The sequence below is a fragment of the Bipolaris zeicola genome (assembly GCF_000523435.1).
Source record: "Bipolaris zeicola 26-R-13 unplaced genomic scaffold scaffold_203, whole genome shotgun sequence".
NCBI classification, from domain to species: Eukaryota; Fungi; Ascomycota; class Dothideomycetes; order Pleosporales; family Pleosporaceae; genus Bipolaris; species Bipolaris zeicola.
The window spans coordinates 1-19,889 of record NW_006912252.1 but is presented as its reverse complement, the minus strand read 5'-3'; the positions used below and the strand labels follow the sequence as shown (position 1 = coordinate 19,889).

General features: G+C 52.8%; 7 protein-coding genes across 7 annotated transcripts; 3 read left to right on the top strand and 4 right to left on the bottom strand.

The window, feature by feature from the left end:
• Positions 1 to 1,516: 1,516 nt before the first annotated feature.
• COCCADRAFT_54267 (uncharacterized protein) lies at positions 1,517 to 2,398 on the top strand (the record flags this gene model as incomplete). The annotated part of the gene is made up of 5 exons (XM_007717928.1): positions 1,517 to 1,552; positions 1,601 to 1,708; positions 1,754 to 1,835; positions 1,884 to 2,054; positions 2,118 to 2,398. Coding segments are annotated over 5 exons (678 nt in total), but the record flags the coding sequence as incomplete, so codon positions are not given.
• A 1,021-nt stretch (positions 2,399 to 3,419) lies between these two features.
• Positions 3,420 to 4,223, top strand: COCCADRAFT_106142 (uncharacterized protein; the record flags this gene model as incomplete). Its single annotated transcript, XM_007717927.1, has 2 exons — positions 3,420 to 3,808; positions 3,902 to 4,223. The coding sequence occupies 2 exons, from the start codon at positions 3,420 to 3,422 to the stop codon at positions 4,221 to 4,223; spliced, it is 711 nt and encodes a 236-aa protein (XP_007716117.1).
• Positions 4,224 to 4,585: 362 nt separating this feature from the next.
• On the bottom strand, positions 4,586 to 5,193 carry COCCADRAFT_106150 (uncharacterized protein; the record flags this gene model as incomplete). Its single annotated transcript, XM_007717926.1, has 3 exons — positions 4,586 to 4,639; positions 4,699 to 4,887; positions 4,972 to 5,193. 3 exons carry the CDS (start codon positions 5,191 to 5,193, stop codon positions 4,586 to 4,588), a joined length of 465 nt encoding a protein of 154 aa, XP_007716116.1.
• Positions 5,194 to 7,218: 2,025 nt separating this feature from the next.
• On the bottom strand, positions 7,219 to 13,457 carry COCCADRAFT_8224 (uncharacterized protein; the record flags this gene model as incomplete). Its single annotated transcript, XM_007717918.1, has 2 exons — positions 7,219 to 10,431; positions 10,482 to 13,457. 2 exons carry the CDS (start codon positions 13,455 to 13,457, stop codon positions 7,219 to 7,221), a joined length of 6,189 nt encoding a protein of 2,062 aa, XP_007716108.1.
• An 887-nt stretch (positions 13,458 to 14,344) lies between these two features.
• On the bottom strand, positions 14,345 to 15,618 carry COCCADRAFT_106170 (glycoside hydrolase family 105 protein; the record flags this gene model as incomplete). The annotated part of the gene is made up of 2 exons (XM_007717925.1): positions 14,345 to 14,440; positions 14,506 to 15,618. The coding sequence occupies 2 exons, from the start codon at positions 15,616 to 15,618 to the stop codon at positions 14,345 to 14,347; spliced, it is 1,209 nt and encodes a 402-aa protein (XP_007716115.1).
• Positions 15,619 to 16,116: 498 nt separating this feature from the next.
• On the bottom strand, positions 16,117 to 16,902 carry COCCADRAFT_29360 (uncharacterized protein; the record flags this gene model as incomplete). The annotated part of the gene is made up of 2 exons (XM_007717921.1): positions 16,117 to 16,449; positions 16,516 to 16,902. The coding sequence occupies 2 exons, from the start codon at positions 16,900 to 16,902 to the stop codon at positions 16,117 to 16,119; spliced, it is 720 nt and encodes a 239-aa protein (XP_007716111.1).
• Positions 16,903 to 17,825: 923 nt separating this feature from the next.
• Positions 17,826 to 19,629, top strand: COCCADRAFT_8221 (uncharacterized protein; the record flags this gene model as incomplete). Its single annotated transcript, XM_007717917.1, has 3 exons — positions 17,826 to 18,095; positions 18,157 to 19,411; positions 19,481 to 19,629. The coding sequence occupies 3 exons, from the start codon at positions 17,826 to 17,828 to the stop codon at positions 19,627 to 19,629; spliced, it is 1,674 nt and encodes a 557-aa protein (XP_007716107.1).
• Between the last annotated feature and the right edge of the window lie 260 nt (positions 19,630 to 19,889).

The following is a 19,889-nucleotide window of genomic DNA, read 5'->3' as shown; positions in this document are numbered from 1 at the left end:
TTATGGTGATCAAACCAATCAGGAGTAGCACAAGGAATCACGTTCGAGGTCATTTGACTCGTGTGTTTGGGTCTGGCCGAATACCATGTCTGTCGCAATACATTCCTTTACGGAACGACTGAACGGTGTGCATGATTGCATGATTGCGCAGTCCTGGGGCGTACCCAGGTTATCTTATCTTTTTTATTCACAGCAGGCACAATGTCTAATAGGAAACGACTCGGGAAAGAGATTGTCTTTTCCAAGTTCTATTAAAAATTAGTACTTGGTGGTTGATGTGGGAAGGCACACAAGAGCCGCAATTATCAATCATCAAACTCAGCTTTTGCGTCATTCCCAATTCCGAGGCTGTGCACTCAAAACTTTCCTATTCTGTGCAAGTATCTCTGTTTCGTGTTGACACCACCCTTACAGTAGTGTGGTGGCAAGCAAAACATGACCGGCATTGCAGACCGAAAAACCCCTTCCTTCATAGCTCCTCAACAACGTCCTGGAAATATCTCAGGCGAAAATCAAGATTTGATTGGGCTGATTTTTTCGAACCTTGCAAGAACTGCTAAAACGTTCCTCTAACACTAGATCCTTCATACACGTGAATTTACTAGCACCAGTTAGTTTACGCCCGTAATTCCGAGTCTGGGGTTACTAGGCCAAAGCCGTTAGGACCTTGTGCGTATGGCAGCGGCTGTATCCGGTCGAGGGATGCATGCTTCGTATTTTGTGCACTGTCTTGCCGTCTCGTGGTCAAGCCGAATGGTCATGTCACATCTCTTGACAAAGAGCCCGCAAGACTTTGTTTCGTCGGGGAAGTCCGTTCATAACTTTATATGTCTTTCATTGTAGAACTAATGGCGATATTTGTCAATACGGATACTCAACATAATCTCGCATTTTGCAATGGCTACTGCATTCACCACGAGTTGTATGGATGGCGACAATACACTCTCTGAATCTAATCCTGGATTTCACCGAACGCCCCGAGGTGGTGCTCTTGGCACTTCTGACATGAGGCTACAGGATTGCGCTAACATCCCTGTACTAATTCAACATGTGGGTCGCATGCGCCAATGGTTGTGGCGGTTGCTGTGTTTCTAATGCATGTCCCTCCGTCTTCACCATAGCGTTCACTGTAAACTAGTTGTATCAAAACCTGAATTATGTGGATTCCCGTGTGCCAGAGATAATCGCGGGTAGGGATAATCGGATGTGGGTGGAACAGCCGCTGGATATATCTTGGGATCCTGCCTTAATGCCCCGGTGGTATAGAGTCCTATTTGTGAGCGTAACAAACTTTGCATTTCCATACATTGATGAAGAGCATTGAGCGCCATGGATGAGTCGATGCATCCATCGCGCGACGAGCGCCAGCGGCGACTTATCTTGATTTGTGTCTCAGCAGTCACGACAGTTCTTGGAGGTATGTGTAACCCATAAATTATATCGGAACATTCACTGACAGCAAGCAGTACTATGTGTCGCTTTGCGTGTATACACGCGAAAATTCATTATTCGAAGCATGGGTCTAGAGGACTGGACCATGATTGTGGCCACTGTATGTTGCTTAGAAAGCGACCATAAGAAGCTGCCTAATACGTACTAGTTACTCACTTTGGTACACCTTTCTGAAGCCTTAGTTGGCGCGCTACAGTTCAACATGGGCTTCAGGGCGTTGACCATGTCTCTGAAACAGGTGGGCGGCAACATCAGGGTATGCTTATCTCAGTTCCTAATCAAACTAGGCTAATACGCACAGCTCATTGTTGCCATGCTCGTTGGTTACTCAGCGATTGTAACCTTGATCAAGATCTCCATACTTTTGGTCTACCGCAGACTAGGTTGGTGTTGGAGGCAACGTACATCCCAACCAAGCTGACAAGTCACAGCCTACAACAAACGATTTGAAGATTTTTGCAAGAGAACCATCATTGTTCTTGCCACATACCAAGTCGTTTTCACGATTGTAGCGGCTGCCCAATGTGTACCGTTGCACAAGCTTTGGGACTTCACCGACAGTGTCCCAGGCTTCTGCATCAACATCAATGCTTTCTATCATGGTATGACTCTCTTCTCGACACGACTGCCATATAGTTCTTATTTCTCTTACTAAAACGCCACAGCGTCGTCTTCTTTCCACATACTCATCGACATATGGATCCTCACTCTGCCCATCCAACTCATCCGGCGCATACCCCGCAAACCACGCGAAAAGCTCGCATTATACATTAATCTCGGACTGGGAGTTGTGAGCATGATAGCCTCCATCATCAGGTTCCGATTTCTCTATATCTTCACCACTTCCGACGACCCCATTTACGGATTCGTCCCTGTCAACACATGGTCCATGGTCGAAGTCAACGTCGGCATCTTGTGTGCAACCCTGCCAATACTGAGGCCCCTTGCAATCAAAGTGAAGCACTATAGCAATAATAGCTCGCTCAATCTGTTCAGGAGCAATAGCGTGCTCAGTAGCCGGATCAGGGCCAGTAGCTCGCTTAGCGGGCGCGGGACTAGCAGGACGACTGTTACCATAGGGCGTGGAGATGGTAAGTCTCCGTCCATAAATACAGGCTTAAGCACGCCAGTCACTCTACGTCCTCTGAGCCCAGAGGGGGTCAGAAACATCTTACATAATGAAGGATGGAGGGTGGACAATCAGTCGCCGCCACCAGTGCCGCCGAAGGACGTTGTGTTTGACTGGCGGCGTAGTCATGCGCCCCAACGTCCCGCCGTGGTACACATGAACTATAGAAGCCCAAGAGATATAATTTTTGAAGAGGATGACAAATATTTCAAAATATGAATACGATTTTACGATTGATATTGCTAGCCTCACTGTTGACTACAAAACTGCGCGCGAACAATGACTTCAATATGTGACAGCATCCTGAACAGGACACAGCATATTCACACCCCCATGACCTCATATTTCCAGCCATCTATACTTCCTTCAGGCGTAAAGTTGTGATATTTTTGCACCAAGCCGCGCGCTCCCGGCCCCCCAGACAACGAGCCTAGGGGACCCGAGTACCCCCACAAACAACGCTATACCGAATCGGTGCACCTAACCCAGCTTCATCCCAAGTATTGATTGGGCCAGAGCCTCGATGATGGAAGTCTTGCAGCAGCAGTATGCTTCATGTTTGCTTTACCCTGTCCCGTGGCACACCTGATTGGGCGACAAGAGGAGCAGAGTTGCTGTATCATGTACGTCCGCGCGGCGTCCTCGTGGCTTTGCTTTAAGGAATCGTTGTTGCCTAGGGGATTGCCTCAGTCTTATACATGACCAAAAAGACGCCTCTATTTCCCTCAGACTCTTCATCCAAAAGTCATAGATACCCAAGAAAAGCCGAATCCAAGATCAGCCTTTTTGTGAATCATCAAAAAAACAAACCCTCCCTTAGCCTTGGGAATTAAACATCATGTCTCCCACCCAGAGCAAGCTCGCTACCTACGAACTCCCTCTTCGTGTACTAACTCTTCTTACCACCGTCATCTCACTACCCCTTCTCATCGCCACAACGATTGTATCGCTCAACTATCACGTCTGGTGGCGCTACCGCCCCGTCACAGCCTTTTGCTTCGGATACATCCCGCTCGCTCTCACCGCCTTCGCCTCAGCTAGAACCCTCATCCACCACAGGAGATATGGACGTATGCCCCAAGCAAGCTTCAAACTAGTCGATGGCGTGGCATTCATCGCGTACGTGAGCATCCTGACTGCAATTTGGGCAGTTGAAATCGGAAACCTGGAAAGGCCAGGATTTGGGCTTTTGGCTGGATACACAACTGCGCCTATGATTGTCAATATGTAAGCCCTCTCTCTCTCTCCCTTCTTTTACATTACATAAGGGGAAAGATTTCATGTAGAGTGGAAATGGCTGATTGGTTTGCGAAAAAAAAGGCTCATACATGGTTACATTTTCGCTCTCAATGCGCGATCAGTGGCCTCGCTTTTTATGGCTGCACAAGTACACAAGTGTCCCAACTGCCATAGTAGCTTCACCGCTCGCGCACCGCAGGTCGAAGAGAGAAAGCAGAGTGGAGAGGGATACAGTTTGCTGCGTGGAGAAGACTATCTCGATGTGGATGCCGATGCAGTGCACTACACCGATGGTAGCTCCGGCCCTTCGGATGCGCAGATGCTACATCCTGATAACGAGTCCAAGGGCGAGTCCAAGAGCGAGTCCAAGGAGGAGGGCAAGAAGGTGATTATCGATGTCTGAGCTCTCGGACTTGGTCGAATTATCGGATGGTTTATGCTTAACGGGCGCTACTAGTGCGGCTTTTCGAAATAAAGTTTCGCGACGTTGTACTTACGTAGTGGGTAAGAAGTGTCGTGTGATAGAACTAGGCGTCGAGGTAGGACTGGCTGAGTGTCTTGTCGAACACACTGCCAGCTTTGTAAAGTTGACGAAGGATCTGAGACGTTTGTGACGCGAGTGAAGCAGGAAGATGGAACGGTATCGTTGCGTTACATTTGACATGTACAAGAAAGATATCATATATACGTCCTCATCCCCACCAGAAACTCCCATACCCACGGTATCTTCTATAAACAAGGTCATATATTACGTGCCATCATGCTTTAGTAGACAGCCTTGCAGCCTTTAATTTCGGGAAACTTCTCGTCTTGGTCCCACTGTATCACTGCGTTAGCACGAATCTCTCAGCACCCATCACAAGCTGTTTGTAACTTACGTGCTCAACAATACATCCGCCCTCCCACCTAAATCGGTCCACAACGTCGCCGAACGAAGAGTCGTAGTTAACCCAGCTCATGGGAGAGATGAAGGTATTACGCTTGGCAGTCATATTGGCAGTGTTCCAGAAGGGGGAGAGAGCTTCCCATGCGGCGGCGGATCCGTTGGCTACTTGTGGGTTATGGTTCTGTAATCAATCGAGTCAGTCAAACTATTTCCCCAATGTGCTTCTGCCCCTTGTGGAGACGGGATAAGTAGGAGGACAACATACAACATAATCGACCGCGATAAACGTAAACGCTTTGCTGATATCCCGCTTGTAGATGAAGGCTTGCGCAAACTGCTCAGATCGCACTCTCGTCTCCTCGACTGTGACCTTGCTGTTACGCACACACGGTGCGGGCTTAACGGGAGCAGCCTGGCGGGTCTCGAGTGTGGGAGCTGCAAGGGCAAGCGGCGCAACGAGTGCTGAGACGAAAAGCGAAACGCGCATCTTGAGAAATCCTAGTCGTGCGGAAGTGTTCGAATATTATATAGTAAGTCGTTTGAAATGTTTTATGAAGATCGGATGATTGATGTGAGTTCTGTAGTATCCAGGCACAAGCACACAAGGGAAACCAAACCCTTATATCTCTCCCACCGCTCTATCTCACATGTCGCACAGCCCTAGCTTAGGCTATTGCTGATTATTACTCTAGATGCGTATATACGTACGTGCTCTTCTCTCCCCAAATGAGGACCAGCGCCCAGGGAACATGCCTCGCCGGCCGTCCCTGCATCTACATACGCAAGGGCCCCACCGGCTTTATTCCGGAACCGCCAGCACAACACATCTCACCTGCGATTCGTCAGCTCGTCATCTTCTCGCGGCGAGCAGAAACATTCGACTTGTACCTGCTAATCTCGTCGCAGTAAGTAAGTGTTTACGCGGGACCATTTTTTTTGCATGTACTACCGAAATTTAGGGGCGCAGCACCCCTCGGGCTAGGATTGAAACAAACACCCGCTATGTCAGCATCGCTTGTTTTCTGTACTTACGTATCGGTCGTGTCTATACGCTGAGGTAGGTTTGTGGTGGTGGTGGCTCAGCCAGGTGACGTATCTTTTCCAAGTAAGTGTACATACGCGCATGTACTTGGACTTGATTCGGACCAGCGCCGTTTTTTCCCGTCTGATAAGAAGCCCAATCTGGGAGTATATCTGGGCTGTGTTCTGAGGCATCGGAGTATGGAAACGGCAAATCGTGGGTTCGGTAAGCGGGCTCGGTAAGCGTATACGTACGTTTTGGCGGCCACGCAAGAGAACGGGCGCTAGCGTGGCGCTAGGGAGTGAAGCATTGGACTTGGGGGACTAAAACTGCCGGATGGAAAAAGTGCCGCATGTATAAACTCTGCGATTGCGCAGTTAATCCTGTCCTATGTGCTTCCTATATATTAAATATACATTAATAAATAAAACCTTGTTCCAACAAAAACACCCACTCTAGACACTTACAAGATCCACAACCACCCTCCACAGTGACTTATACTCATGTTACCCTACCCTCTCACCCGGCCCCATTACAGTCCCCCCCCCTCCCCCCCGAGAATCAACTTAGTCACAGTCTTAACCTCCCTCTTATACCAAATCCCAGCCGTACCTACACAGTAATTCTCTCCCCCCCGTTGAAACCTCTCGCCCCAAACCGCAATAATAATTAAAAAAAAACATCCCTACCCCCACGAAACAAACAACCACCCCCTTCGGAGCCATAACGCCGCCGCATCAACACCCCATCACCCCATTTACAGAAAAAACCAGAAAAGTCGTACAGAAATACAAGTGGATACTACCGCCAAGTCCCAAGGCTTACTATCTTATCCAAACCACACCGCAGTCTCGGCACTTCCACCATCCAATCACGCCGCCGTTGGAGCTAAAATACCCGAGTGTAATGCTATGCGGGAAAAGACCTGTGGCGGATAGCAGGTGGTGCGGGGCTGCACTTTGTCACGTTGTGGTGGCGCATGGTGGCGGGGGTGTGGGGAACATGGTTGTGAGAGAGAGATAGCATAGGGTAAGGTAGGGTATGTGCAAGGGATGTAGATGTGGATGTCACGTGTGCGTGTATGTGTAAGAGAGAGAGAGATAAGAAGGTAAGCTATGTTTGATGGATAAACTAGGTGATTCCCATGTACAAAAGAAGAGGTGAGTATAGGTGTGACATTACGCACTACATACATGCATCTATCGCTACCTAACCGAAACTATGTACAACCATCTTTTTCTCTCACTTTACACTGGTCCTCCCTCCCAATCTCGAACATATACATCTCCCAGTCATCGAATCAAAAAGAGAAGAATGTAGTATTAGTTTTATAAAAAAAATGTCCACTAATATGTGCAAAAAAGGAGGTTCGCTCGGGTATGTTTTGTGTTACAACGCAAATCAAGAAAAAAGTCGAAAAAAGAGTTCATCGCTTCATCCCTCAACCTCCCATATCCCCACCCCATATAACTCTCACATCTCTCACGACTTCTAATACCTCAACTTGCCCAAAAGGCTAAAGCAATACGCACACTCTCTCTCACTCTTCATCTGAATCATAAAGACACGAGCGCGCGCACCCAGCACGCCGCCCGTCTTGCTAACACCTCCAATCTGGCCAGCTTCGTCGACATTGTCTTCCCATACGCTGACTGCTATGCCGCTACGGGCCACGCGCTCAAAGCACGTCTCGGACAACTGCACGTCAAGAAGGAGCTCGCCGTGTTTCTTACCCGTCAGCACGATGCGTCGTTCCTGGCGGTGGTCTCGTGTACCAGGGGCGCGTTGTCGAGAGTTGGTGGGCGACGAGGGCATGCTGGGGTTGGGTGAGGGCAGCATGATGGTTAGCCTGGCGCTGCCCATGTCACGCCATTTCTTAAGTGACTCGCGCTCGTAGAGCCTGCACTTTGTGTTTGTGATGCCAGGTGGCGCGCCAGGTGCTCGAGTGATGTCACCGGTAGGGGTTGAGGCACCTGAGCCTGGTCGAGAGTTGGAGCCGCTGTCAAAGGACGAGCCGGTACTGCGTGATCCCAGAGTCGAGTTGCGGATGCTGAAAACGCCATTCTTGCCGAACGAAAATCGGCCCAGCGCCGAGCGAAGAGCGCTGTTCATGGTTCCGACTGAAGATTCAGTGGCAGCAGAGACGGAAGCAGCACGTGTGCTTGACTTTCGGTAGCTGCTTCTCCTGCCCAGTGTGCCTCCGATCCATCCAGAAGGAGTTTCGCTGCTCGTTCTAGCTGCGTTCTGACGGTCCATTGCTTCGGCCCAGCTTGATTGTCCGTAGGGGCCGCGTGCATTCTGCAGCGCAATGTACGTGGGGTTGTTGATACGCGCCTGGTTAATCATGGAGTACAACTGAGTGCATTCAGTCGCATTGCGACTCCTCAACATGATGTTATTTCCAGGTTTGAGACGCGACTCCCCGGTAGGTGGGGAACGAATGGAGATATCTATAGCCGTTGATTTACGCAACGGTACCAGAGGGGTAAGCTCAACCGCAATAAGGGGAGCACCTCCCTCGGGAGTGATGATCTCGTCGCCGTCAGCGAGGAAAGGTTTAGAATGATTGCTTGAGATTTCAAAGACCTCAATCTTTCCTGGTGTGACGACAATACTACATTCGTCGGGGTGCAGGCTGTCCCATTTGCCCTGGTCAGACCAAGCAAACAGGGACGCTATCGTGCGTGAGGCCTTTCCAGAGTTTTGCGGAACGGTCCGGTAAGGCGAGTTTGATGCGGATTGGGACGGAGTGATGGTCCCATTAGGCAGGGTATAGATGGAAGGTGGCGGTGACACCTTGGGGAACTTCTTCGTATCCTCTTCCGTTTTCTCAGCCGTAGTCGGGCGGCTGGGCTCGCGAACCGCAGTTTGTGGGCGCGAAGTATATCCGCGGGGTCCGATGTATCCGATTGGCATCAATGGCATGGGCACATCATCATCTAGCTCATCTTCGGATGACTCAGAAGTAGCACTCTCTTCTTGTTCTTCACCGGCTTCTTCTTCGGATTCAGACTCCTCCTCGCTTTCACTCGACTCTTCCGTGCAGGTAGATGGTTCATACTCGTGCTTCAGTGGTGAAGATGAACGGCGCTTGCCCCTGAAGCCAGGTAGTGTCGGTAGGAGTACGGGAGTTTTGGAGCCCTTTAGTGTTTCAGGGCTTGCCGGGCTGGGGGAACGATGTGGTGGAGTAGGTGGGGGTGGTACGTCAGCCCGAGCCTCTGGCTCTTGAATATCCTCAACCGTGATGCTATGCTTCTTCTGATGCATCTTGGGAGGCGCCGAGGCTACTTCACGAACATTCTCGGATTCTACACGTGAATCCTCAGAAGGTGTGGAAGGACGACTTGACTTTCGTTGTCTGGGAATACTGGGAAGTTCCAAAGAAGGCACAGATGAGACCCGCCTGTGTTGTTGTGGACGTTGGGGTGAAGGCGGGGAGCCAGGAGGTGAAAGCTCCGACTCTGTGACTGTGCGTTTGTCTCCTTCAGAAGAGTCCGAGTCCGAGTCATCAACCTCAGAGGTTGGCATCCAGACGCTGAAACCCTTGCTTGATTGCGAAAGCGCTGATGGTGCAGACGGAAGTGATTGGGGTCGTCGCTTCGTGGACTTTCTACGGGGCTTGGGGAGGTCCTCGGCTGGTTTAACATCTTCTGGTTCAGTGGGATCATCCAGTGTAATTTGGCGGGATGGACGTCCGGAGTGTGGAGACGAGGGATTTTTGGAAAGCCTCTTTGCTCTTGTTCGTTTAAGGCTTGATGGAGAACCAGTGTTGGCCATGCGCACTGCTTCGTCGAGGCCACGAGGTGTCCGGTCAGTATCATCGTGTGACTGACCTGTATGGAACATTTGTTCAACCGGCGTACGTGGCTCTGCTTGGGTGTCGTAAGGATTACTGAAGGAGGCATCGCCGCTTGGAGGTGTAATGGGCGACACTGTCCGTGACTTGTTTCGCTTGTGTGGAGTATCGTAGTGCCATACTTTTGATACTTCTGTGTGTCGTTCGCCGATAGGAATATCAATCTCATGTGGGCTGGGGGTTCGGCTCTTGTCTAGTGCGGTTGAGCCTGTTGCATGAGATGGGGAAGACGAGCCATGGCTGCTTGTTCGCTGTGCTTGATTGGTTGCGGCTTGGATCTTCCTGACTTCGGACAATTCAGGGGGGATGGGATTGAGCCCAAGCATCTGTACCCACTCGAAACCAGCCTGTTCATCGTCAGAGATTAGAGACATGACCTCGCTCCATTCGGAACCATCTGCCTGAGTTCCGCGGATCATGACAATAATCTCGCCCTTGGCATCGCCATTGCGAGCCGATGCGTTACTCAGCTGGACCGGTGGCAGGAGTAACCATCGTCCCGTGGAATCGACTTCACAAATCAGAATATCACCTCCAGCGCCCTGACCTGGAGCATTGTCGCGGAGTAAAATCTCAACGCGACAACTCATTTCTTGACCACTCGAATGGTAGAGATGCAAATCAAAATGGTCCCTAGCTCGCACGCATCGCGACGGATCAACTCGCACGCCCGCAAGAGGAGCGAGACTGCGAGGATCACGAGCACGGGTGGGGTCGATGTCGGCTGCTGCTTCGTCTTCGAGGCGGGCCTGCTCATCGTTGGACCGCTTTCGGGCGGCGATGACCAAGTCTTGGAAGATGCTTGACACCTTCTCTACGCGCTCGGATGGTTTCACGTGGTTGATGCCCTAGGAAAGTCAGTATATGAGCTAGAAATGTTTGAAGTGACTTCACAAACCTTCAAGCTCTTGGAGAGGTACTTGAGTCGCACCAGTGGGCGCTTGAGCATATAGGCAACATCAACACGCTCGCCGTCACTGTTGACGACGTATCCTTCTGCGTTGCGTGGCATGCCCTCATCCCAAGGGGCGCCATCATCTGGGCCATTGACAACCTTGGCAGGCTTAAAGGGATCTTCGTCGGCGGGTGCAAGGCTGATTACCACATCTTGGAAGCCAAGACGCCAGACGGAAATGTAGTCAGAGTAGACACGCTGTGCGCTCTGTGCCCACTCAATCAGTTCATCAGAGTCGTCCGTGGGGACGCGCTTATGCAGGGTCTTGAGTCGCTCTAGACAGACACCCATGTCGACAATGGGCTTTGTGATTTCACTTGGATCTGTTGATTTGGATGAGCGAGAGAAGAGTCCAGCAGCAATGGCGGCCTCTGATTTGTTTAGGACACAGCTGAGAAGAACAGGAATGACACCATCGACAAGAGTGCGGAGCTCTCGCATATATTTGGCCTCGTCAGAGGAGAGCTCCTGCATGATATCTTCAATGGTGGCAGTGGCTAGGCGGCTCCTGTTGGTACGAATGCTGCGAGCGGAGACGATGCTCTTGGAGCCTGCTGCTTTGGGCATGGAGAGTACTGACATGAGGTCCTCATGCCTGGCAATTTTCCTCCGGCGGGTGCTCTGGCGACTGATGATTGTCGAGGTTTCGGGGTTCAGGAGCGAGCCGACTTCAGACGAAGGCGCTCGGGTTCGGGTTCGCTCAGAGAAGGCACTCACTGTGTCTGAGGCACCAACGCCTGATGATCGCGTTGATTGAGAGGCAATTGTAGAGAGGCGCTTGCCAGTGGATGGGAACATGCGCGGGCCCAATATCTGACGTGGTCGCAGTGGCTGTGGCATCAGATCAGCCATGTGATCGTCAGCAGCCTCAGAGGGTGTAGCTTCTTTTGCCTCTTGGTCTCGAGCGTTTTCCTTGGGCATGTCGTCTATAGAGGTGGATTCGCGAAGGGGAGATGACATGGATCGACCCTTCGTGGGGGAGTACTGGCTTTTGCGCCTTGCACCACGGCGCTTCAGACTTGGTGTTGAGGCAAAGGACACTTCGCTATCTTTGTCTTGGACAGTCGTTTCGCTCATGGCATCAGAGGCGATGGTGGACGGGGCCTCCTCAAGATCTTGTGTCTTGATGGTCATCTCGCGGCTGGCTTGCCTGCGTCGTTGCTTGCTGCTGCTGGCACTGCCACTTCCACTGCTGCGACGGCGGTCCTTGTCGACAGAGTCGGGTCTTGTCCTCTCAGTGGATGCACTGACTTCTGATTTCTCGGCCGGGTAGGGCAGATCAAGGGATGACACGGAGTCCTTGGATCCTCTCCTCTTGTGCGATTCCTTTGCAGGCTCGTCTTGTGTCGCCTCTGTCGACACAGTGACCTCGGACCTGCCGGCTGCGGCAGGGAGATCTTGGGACGAAGCGGATCCCCTGGATCTACGCCTACGTCGCGAGCGTGATTTTTTGACAGGTGTTTCCGTCACGTCAGTGGACAGAGTCACTTCTGATGTTCCCAGATTTGAAGGCAGCTCTGAGCTGGATGCAGAATCCTTGGATCTTCTTCGCCTGGGGCGGGTTTTGGGGTTCACGAGGGGGTCGGGCGTGCTGCTGAGCCAGGCTTCTAAGCGGCTTCCTACAGGCCTGGCGGGAGGTGTATCTGACGCGGCTGGGATTATCAATGGCGTGGCGGCCTCCTCCTCGGTCCTTGGGTATGACCTGCGACTCTTCCTTCGTGAGGGTTTCTGGGGGTTCTTGAGAGCTTCATCGGCTGTACGGTCGCCTTGGCTTCGCGGGCGGCGCCGTCGTCTTCGCTCTCTGAGTTCGTCATTTCGCGGCGAAGTAATTCTGCTCTCTCGTGGGAATGAAACGGCGCTCTCCTCCTCGTACTCGACTGTGACAACTAGATTGGGGTCCTCGCTCAGGGCTGTGTCGGATCTGTGGGCAGGTCTCTGTGGGTATTTTGCAAGGTCGTCTGCTGACATGGATCCCCGCGGGGAAGTACGCGCACGCCGTCTACTAGGTCGCACCCTCACCAGCTCCGTCTTTTCCTTCTCTGGCTTCGGAGACGTTGATTTAGGTCGCTGCTCATGGCTTTTTGCACCCTTGTCACTCTTTGCGCTCTTCCCGCTCCCTCCACCGCTGCTTGTTGGTCGTTGGTCGCTGCCAGAGCTGGAGGGCTTTGAGGGTTTGGGTTGTTTGGGTGGAGCCTTGATCTGTCCTGTGCTTTTCCCAATATACTCGGCGAAGGGGAGGAGAGGGCTCTGCTGGAGGGTTACTGGCGCAAGGGGTTTGAGTTCAGGACTAGCGGGCTTCTTGGGAATGATTTTCGAGGGGCGGACCCAGGCATTGGCGATGATCTTGGGCTGGGGGCGGCCGGCGGCGTCCTTGGGGGGTGGCTGTTTGCTGCGCCAATGCGAGTCGCTGATGACGCGCTTCTTAGGCGCAGTTGCAGTGAGGACATCTTCGTCGAGCTCGTTGTGGGGGATGGGCGTCTTCTTTCCGCTGCCGGGGCGCTCTGGACTGGCACCGACAGACTTGCCCCGTTCGTGCGAAGGCTTCCAATTTGGCTTGTCGTCGAGGGTCTTTGCCTTGGGTGTCGTGACGGGGGTAGTAGGGGTAGCGGGCGTGATGGGCGCAGCGGGTGTGGGTGAAGAGACAGCGCTTGCATCTTCCGTGGTTGTCGTGGCCGCCGCTGGGGTTGCAGGAGTTGCGGGAGTGGGTGTTGTAGCGGCGGCCTCTGGCTCAATGTTCTGCTGCCAGCGCTTTATCTTGTCGCGCACGTTGGCGGGCTTGTTGATTCCAATTGCCTTTGCAAAGTCCTTGCCATCCATGCCGGTCTGTTTGTCCGTCGCGCCCATCTTCTTGCCTGGCGGGCCATTTCTCTTCTGTCCAGTCGAGTCTTGGGGGTCACTGGGCCGGGGGGAAGCGGGCATCGAGTCCCGCAATCATTGGAGCAAGCAGTGGGGCGTCGCGGGGGACGGTGGTCGCGGGGGGAGGTGAAGACGGGTGGTTTGGTGTTGTTGTGTTTTTGAGCTGTGGTCGAGTGTGGCTGGTGGGCGTTTCCAGAGCTACGCAGGAGCCCGCAGCAGGCCGTGACGGCGAGGGCAGAGTGTTTGTGTGTATCACGGGCCAGCGAGTGTATGGGGCAGGCGAGGTGAAGGCCGCGGCGCCGTACATAGGCACAGTGATTATGGGAGGGAGAGGGCTGGCGGTAGCGCAATGGGAGCGAGACAGGCCGCAAGCCGGTGTGATGATGTTGGATGACCCAATAGGTGCGGATAGCGCCCAAGGCCGGCCTGGCGTGGTGCATGCATGGCACGTCCCCTAGGCCGACTCGACTCGACTGCGACGACCAAAGAAAGACGCGATAAGAGCCGATCGGTGGTGGTGGGCGATCGGCGAGCACGCTGCCTTGCCTACTTAGTACGCGCATACTTAGTTGGATATGCTCCGATGCACCCGCCCGCCCTGAGCCTGGGCGGCGACCTTTTTCTTTTGCTTGTCTTCATGGATACTTAGCTACTTGACACATGTTCTCCATCCAGACAACAGAGACGAGCAGCCCCGCCGACCCACGTCCAGTCTCCAGGGCCAAAAGACACGCATCCATGCCAAGCGGACAGACAGCTGCCATTCCAAGTTTACATACGTGTCGTCGGCGAATTGCATGCATCGGCGGCCTCTTTGCTGCCAACATTGTGCCTGCCGACCCCCATGTACATCATTGTGCATCCAACATTAAAACAGCCTTCTATTTTCACATCAACCACCCAAAACATGCACATTGCCGCTACCTCTGCACCGTCCCCTTTGCCGTCCTCTATTTCTGACCCAGCCGTTCGTACTCCAAGCTCGCCAGCACAAACGCCCCACTGCCCAATACGCTGTTATACAAAATCGGCCTCCCAACATAATACTAAAAAAGCGCACTAGTCAGCAAACTTCAACTTCAACACCTCTCCCCATGTCGCAAATACATACCTCGTACGTAGCCGTCGAATTCAGACTGCACACGCTCACCGTGCCATTCCACCCCAATGTTCCATTTCCATTATGCACCACAAAGCTGTCAGCAACATACTCGTAAGCCCTACGCGCCACACGCGAATACACGTCCGCATCCCCGCCCCGCCCCAACACCCCCAGCCTCACGCTCTTCAGCAGCGCATACACAAACATGCTGCTCGCACTGCTCTCAATATAATTCCCCTGCTTGCCCGGCTGATCCATGACCTGCCACCAACCCCCCGTCTTTCCATCTGCCGCGCGCACCACCGCCGGCAAGAGCATCTGCAACTTGCCCTCGACGTACTCTCTGGCTTCGCGCGCAGAAGCAGGAAGTAGTTCGACCAGGTCCACGAGCGCCATGCAGAACCATCCCAGACTGCGGCCCCAGACGTGCGGACTCGCGCCTGAGATGCTATTCGCCCATACTGCTGCGCGGCGGGCGTCGTACCCATGCACCAGCAGCCCTGTCTTGTCGTCGTAGCAGTGACGCCACAGCAGGTCGAGCTGCTGCACAATGGCTGACTGGCAATCCTGTTTGTTACTGCTCTCCACGGCCTGGCTGTAAGCGGCCATGAAGGGGGCGAAGCTGTACATGCCGTCGAGATAGCTCCAGTAGGGGTAGACGTAGTACCATAGGCCTCCTTCTGCGGTTTTCGGCTGCAAGTCAATGCTGTGTCGTAGTGCTGTAGCGGCGGTGTGGTATTTTTCGTTGTTTGTTTCTTGCCATGCTCGTACAAGTCCGTTTCCGTTGCTCAACCGGTCGAGTGGGTAAGTGGTATCTTTTGTGGCATTGGACACAACTGGGACAACGGAATCCAGGCTCTTAAGAACGTACGCATCGATTGCAGACTTGGAGATATGCTGCGGGTATTGTGTTACAAGTGCGTGAAACGCTTTCTGGACGAATCCAGCTTGAAGAAGCCCAGATGAATCTTGCCCGCTGCTCAGGATACCTTGCTCGCGAGCCATGATGGACTGCGCCATTTGCAGGGAAAGTGCACGTGACGCATCTTGCGTGCTGCGAGGCAGCGCTGCAGTGCAGCTGAAAAGGCCAAAATAAGAAACAAGGCGTGCGCTTAACTGCATCGTGACGAGGGATGTCTGGGCGGACGTGGGGTGGAGGGGCGTTCTGCGTTGACCAAGAAGTCTAGTAGAAACAAGAAAACACAGCCTACCAAACAACGAAGAACTGGGCTGGGCGTTTTGTTTGCATGGGGAATGATGTGATCTGCAGAAAGAAGCAATTTATGATCAGCCCATTTCCGCCAATGCTTCGACTCTAAAATCTCACCGGTAATTTTATTACCTCAACGCACGACCCGAAGATAGAACCATAGTGGTAGCTTACATGTGATGAATTCTATAGTCTACCCTTGTCCTTTTTCTACTCGTATTATAAAGATAACTTCAGGTCCACTTAAAGTAAGCAGTGAACTCAAGATCTAGATTACTGCTGAATGTGCCAACCCACTCATGCAGACATGCATTCGTAACAACGATGGCCACGTCCCTAGCGTCCCCTCAACCCCCCACTCTCATCCTCCGAGGATCCTGCCACCACGACCGAACAACTATACTCTTTGCCTAGTTTCGCTTCTTGCCCAACTTCTCAACCAGCCTGGCTGCGTCGTTGACAGCCGCAAACGCACTCCACGTGGCCATGACACTCTGGTACATGAGGTATCCAGGGATAACGATCCAAAAGGCGTTCATGAGGACAAAGTAGCCCCAGTAGTAGAACTGTTCAGGGCGCGAGTAGGACAGGTTGAGGATGTAGTGGTCGAACAGGGAGGTCGTGTAGTATAGGACATCGCCGTAGAACTGACCAAGCGAGACAATGAGCTGGGCCGGGTAGCGGAGCGGGTGGTCGATGGAGATGAGGTAGGCAGTCAGGAACGAGCCCGGGCCCCAAAATACCTACAGCAAGGGTCAGCCCGTGACACGGCGCACGACGATCAACGTCTTAGTCTGGTAGATACATACAGCAGTGATTGTCTCCATGCAGAGCACAAAGGCGTCCTGGGTCAGGTAGCGGGAGTCGCTCAGTGCGTACTCTTTCCACAGCTGGCCAAACAAATCGTTCATGCCGCCCATGTTACGGAAGTTGTAGGCAAAGTAGCCCTCGAAGAATGAGTGGATGCATCCGCACAGGACAAACCACATGATGGTGGACAGGTCCCCGGTGCTGGCATTAGGACGTAACCGCTTGACCATAACATACGTGACACCGAAGATGGCCACGCACCCAGCCGCGAACTTGAGCACCAGGTCAAAGGTGCCGCTTGTGTTGGCCAGGTAGCCGATAATCTCCTTCTCGACGGGGTAGTAAGGGTGCGCGCCCTTGGGCAGGGACGAGTTTGTGGTCACCATGTCGGGATGATAAACAGAGGCCGTGTCTATTAAAAAAAAGAGGGTGAGAAAGCAACGAGCGGCGGAGAAGCCAAAGATGAGAGAGAAATAGAGAAGAAGAAAACAAGAGAGCAGCGATCCAATGCCAATGAGCGGTCTAGCTTAACAATAAGAGCACAGTGACAGCGTGCGTCGGAGTGCCAGATTGCCAAAGACCGTAAAAAGGGAAAATATTCTGGGGCAGGGTCAGGGACTGGCCGTTGAGGGAAAAGATCAGCGCTACCGCTCGCGCCTTGCCAGCCTTAACCAGGGGTCAGAGCCGACAACGCGATTCTTCACCCTTTTCGTCCCGTTCCAGCATGCCGCAATCCCCTTGCTCGCCGCGAAAACATGTAACGTCTTTTCTGCCAGAGGAATCATTTCGACGTGCTTTCATCGTGTTGCGATAGCCGCGCAGTGCGGGGTGGTCTTCTTGGATGAATTCACTGAATTACGCCCCGTCTCACTCAGCTCAACGTATCCTACCAATGGCTTCTTGAACCTTCACTCCCATCAATGCCAAGACCACTGGGCATCTTTCGGTGCATGCTCCAGCCGCCAGCACACATGCCATAGTGTGGAGGGGCATTCTGCTATCTCAGCGCATCGTTTTGGGTGTAGGAAAAAGAAGACAAAAAACAGAACATTGCGCAGCTTCAAATGGAAAAGAGCAGCGAACAGTGTTGAGGTATTGGTTTAGTGAGCCTGCGTCTTGGGACAGATGTTGACATGACCGATCAAGACGACCAAGAGACTGGGGAGAGTCGCCCCTTGAGCCCACTTGCACCCTGGCTATCCGCGGCCCCAGCCACTATTCCAGATCCGGCCAACCTCGGCTTCTACCCCAGCTTCATCCAGCCCTCACAACGTCACACTACGACATTCCACCATTATCAGCCATCAACATGTCGGCCAAAGAATCACCAGCACCAGCCAACTGGGAGCTCATTTCCAAGAAAAAGAAAGCTGAGCGAGATTCGCGCATACCAGCAGACTGGACGCTGAGAACTCTGCCCGGACCCGAGGTTACCAACTACACTGAGATACCACGCCAGTGTGGACTTTTGACTGAACAAGAGCTTCAAATCACAGAGCAGTACGATGCTGTTGCGTTGTCTGCGGCAATTAGGGAAAAGAGATTGAAATGTCTCGATGTAACTAAAGCATTTTGTAAAGTAAGCATTGTGTCAATTACAGGGTAATCGAAAGATAGATGAGATACTAATATCGAGATAGAGAGCAGCCATTGCACACCAACTCACAAACTGCCTTACAGAAATCTTCTTTGAAGATGCGCTGAAGAGAGCTTCGGAGCTTGATGCTCACTTGGCGTCAGGAAAAGCGCCTCTTGGGCCTCTCCACGGTGTGCCAGTCTCTCTTAAAGATTCCTTCAAGGTTCGTGGCTTCGATGCATCTATCGGCATTGCCGCGCTTTGTTTCAAGCCAGCAAACGAAAACGCCGTCCTGGTCGATTGCTTGCTCAACGCCGGGGCGGTCATATACTGCAAGACCAACGTCCCGCAAACCCTCATGGCCCTAGATTCCCACAACAATGTCTTTGGCCGCACCATCAACCCGCTCAACACCGCCGTAACAGCTGGTGGAAGCTCTGGCGGTGAGGGCGCCCTAATAGCCATGCGCGGTTCTATCCTAGGCGTAGGTACAGATGTCGGAGGCAGTATCCGCATCCCAGCCATGTGTGACGGAACCTTTGGCGTCAAGCCCAGCTGGGAACGTATCCCCTACGCGGGTCAAGAGCACGGCGCCCTCCCCGGTGCCTCAAAGATTGGGATCCCAGCCAGCGCCGGCCCCCTCGCCCACAGCATTCGCGACATCAACCTCTTCTTTCACGCTGTCTCCGCCCAGAAACCCTGGGAAGCCGACCCAGACGTCGCGCCCCTCCCCTGGCTCTCACTCTCCCTCCCCAAACGCCCCCTCCGCATCGGCATCGTCCGCCGCGACGGCGTCATCGATCCTCACCCACCCATCCTCCGCCTCCTCGACGAAGTCAAATCCGCTCTCCTCACCTCCGGTGTCGAAGTCGTAGAAATGGACATCACCCCGCTCTTCTCCCAATGCCAATCCCTCTGCAACGCTCTCTTCGGCATCGAAGGCGGAAACGCAATATTCGACCTCATTGAATCAACCGGCGAGCCCTTATCCCCCTGGCTCTCCTCGCGTCTTAAACGCAGGCCACCCATGTCGTTGCAGAAAGTACAGGAATTACATGGTAAGCGTGAGAAGTTGCGAACAGAGTTTTTGAAAATTTGGAAGCAGCAAGCGGGGGAGATTGATGCGTTTATTTGTCCTGTGGCGCCGCATCCTGTGCCCCCGATTGATGGCTACAATGGGGTTAGCTACACGAGTTCGTTTGTGCTGCTAGATTACCCCGCGGGTGTGGTTCCTGTGAGGCGGTTTGGCAAGGCGGATATGCTGGGGGAGATGGAGGGAAAGGAATTGGGGAGTTGGGATAAGGCGAATAGGGCTTTGTGTAAGTTTTCTTTTTTTTCTTTTTCAACCTTAAAAGTTCCATGTGGGCATTGTGCTAATTAGGATGCAGGGACGAACTTTGATCGCTCAGTTTATCTCGACACGCCGCTTTGCGTCCAGGTTGTTGCGCCGAGACTTCAGGATGAGAGGCTGCTGCATGCTATGGCTGCTGTTGATGAGGCGGTTAAAGTACAGGGTTCTGTGGGTGCGAAGTTGTAGTTCAAGATTATCGCAATGTCTGTCTTGAACGAATATTATGACCACGGCTCTCAAGCGGACGCTGAGGAGAGGACAGGTTCAGCAAATTGGTACTATGCCTTTATACTGATGTTACTGTTAGCTGTGTGTTTCTCACCAACTGGGTATAGTGCTTTGGGACCCTGGTATACAGTCACCTATCAGAAGTTTGTTCGCGTAAGCACGGGCCCACCCCAACCACAATCGAGCTGCAGAGCTCCATCTTCTTCAACACCACGTAA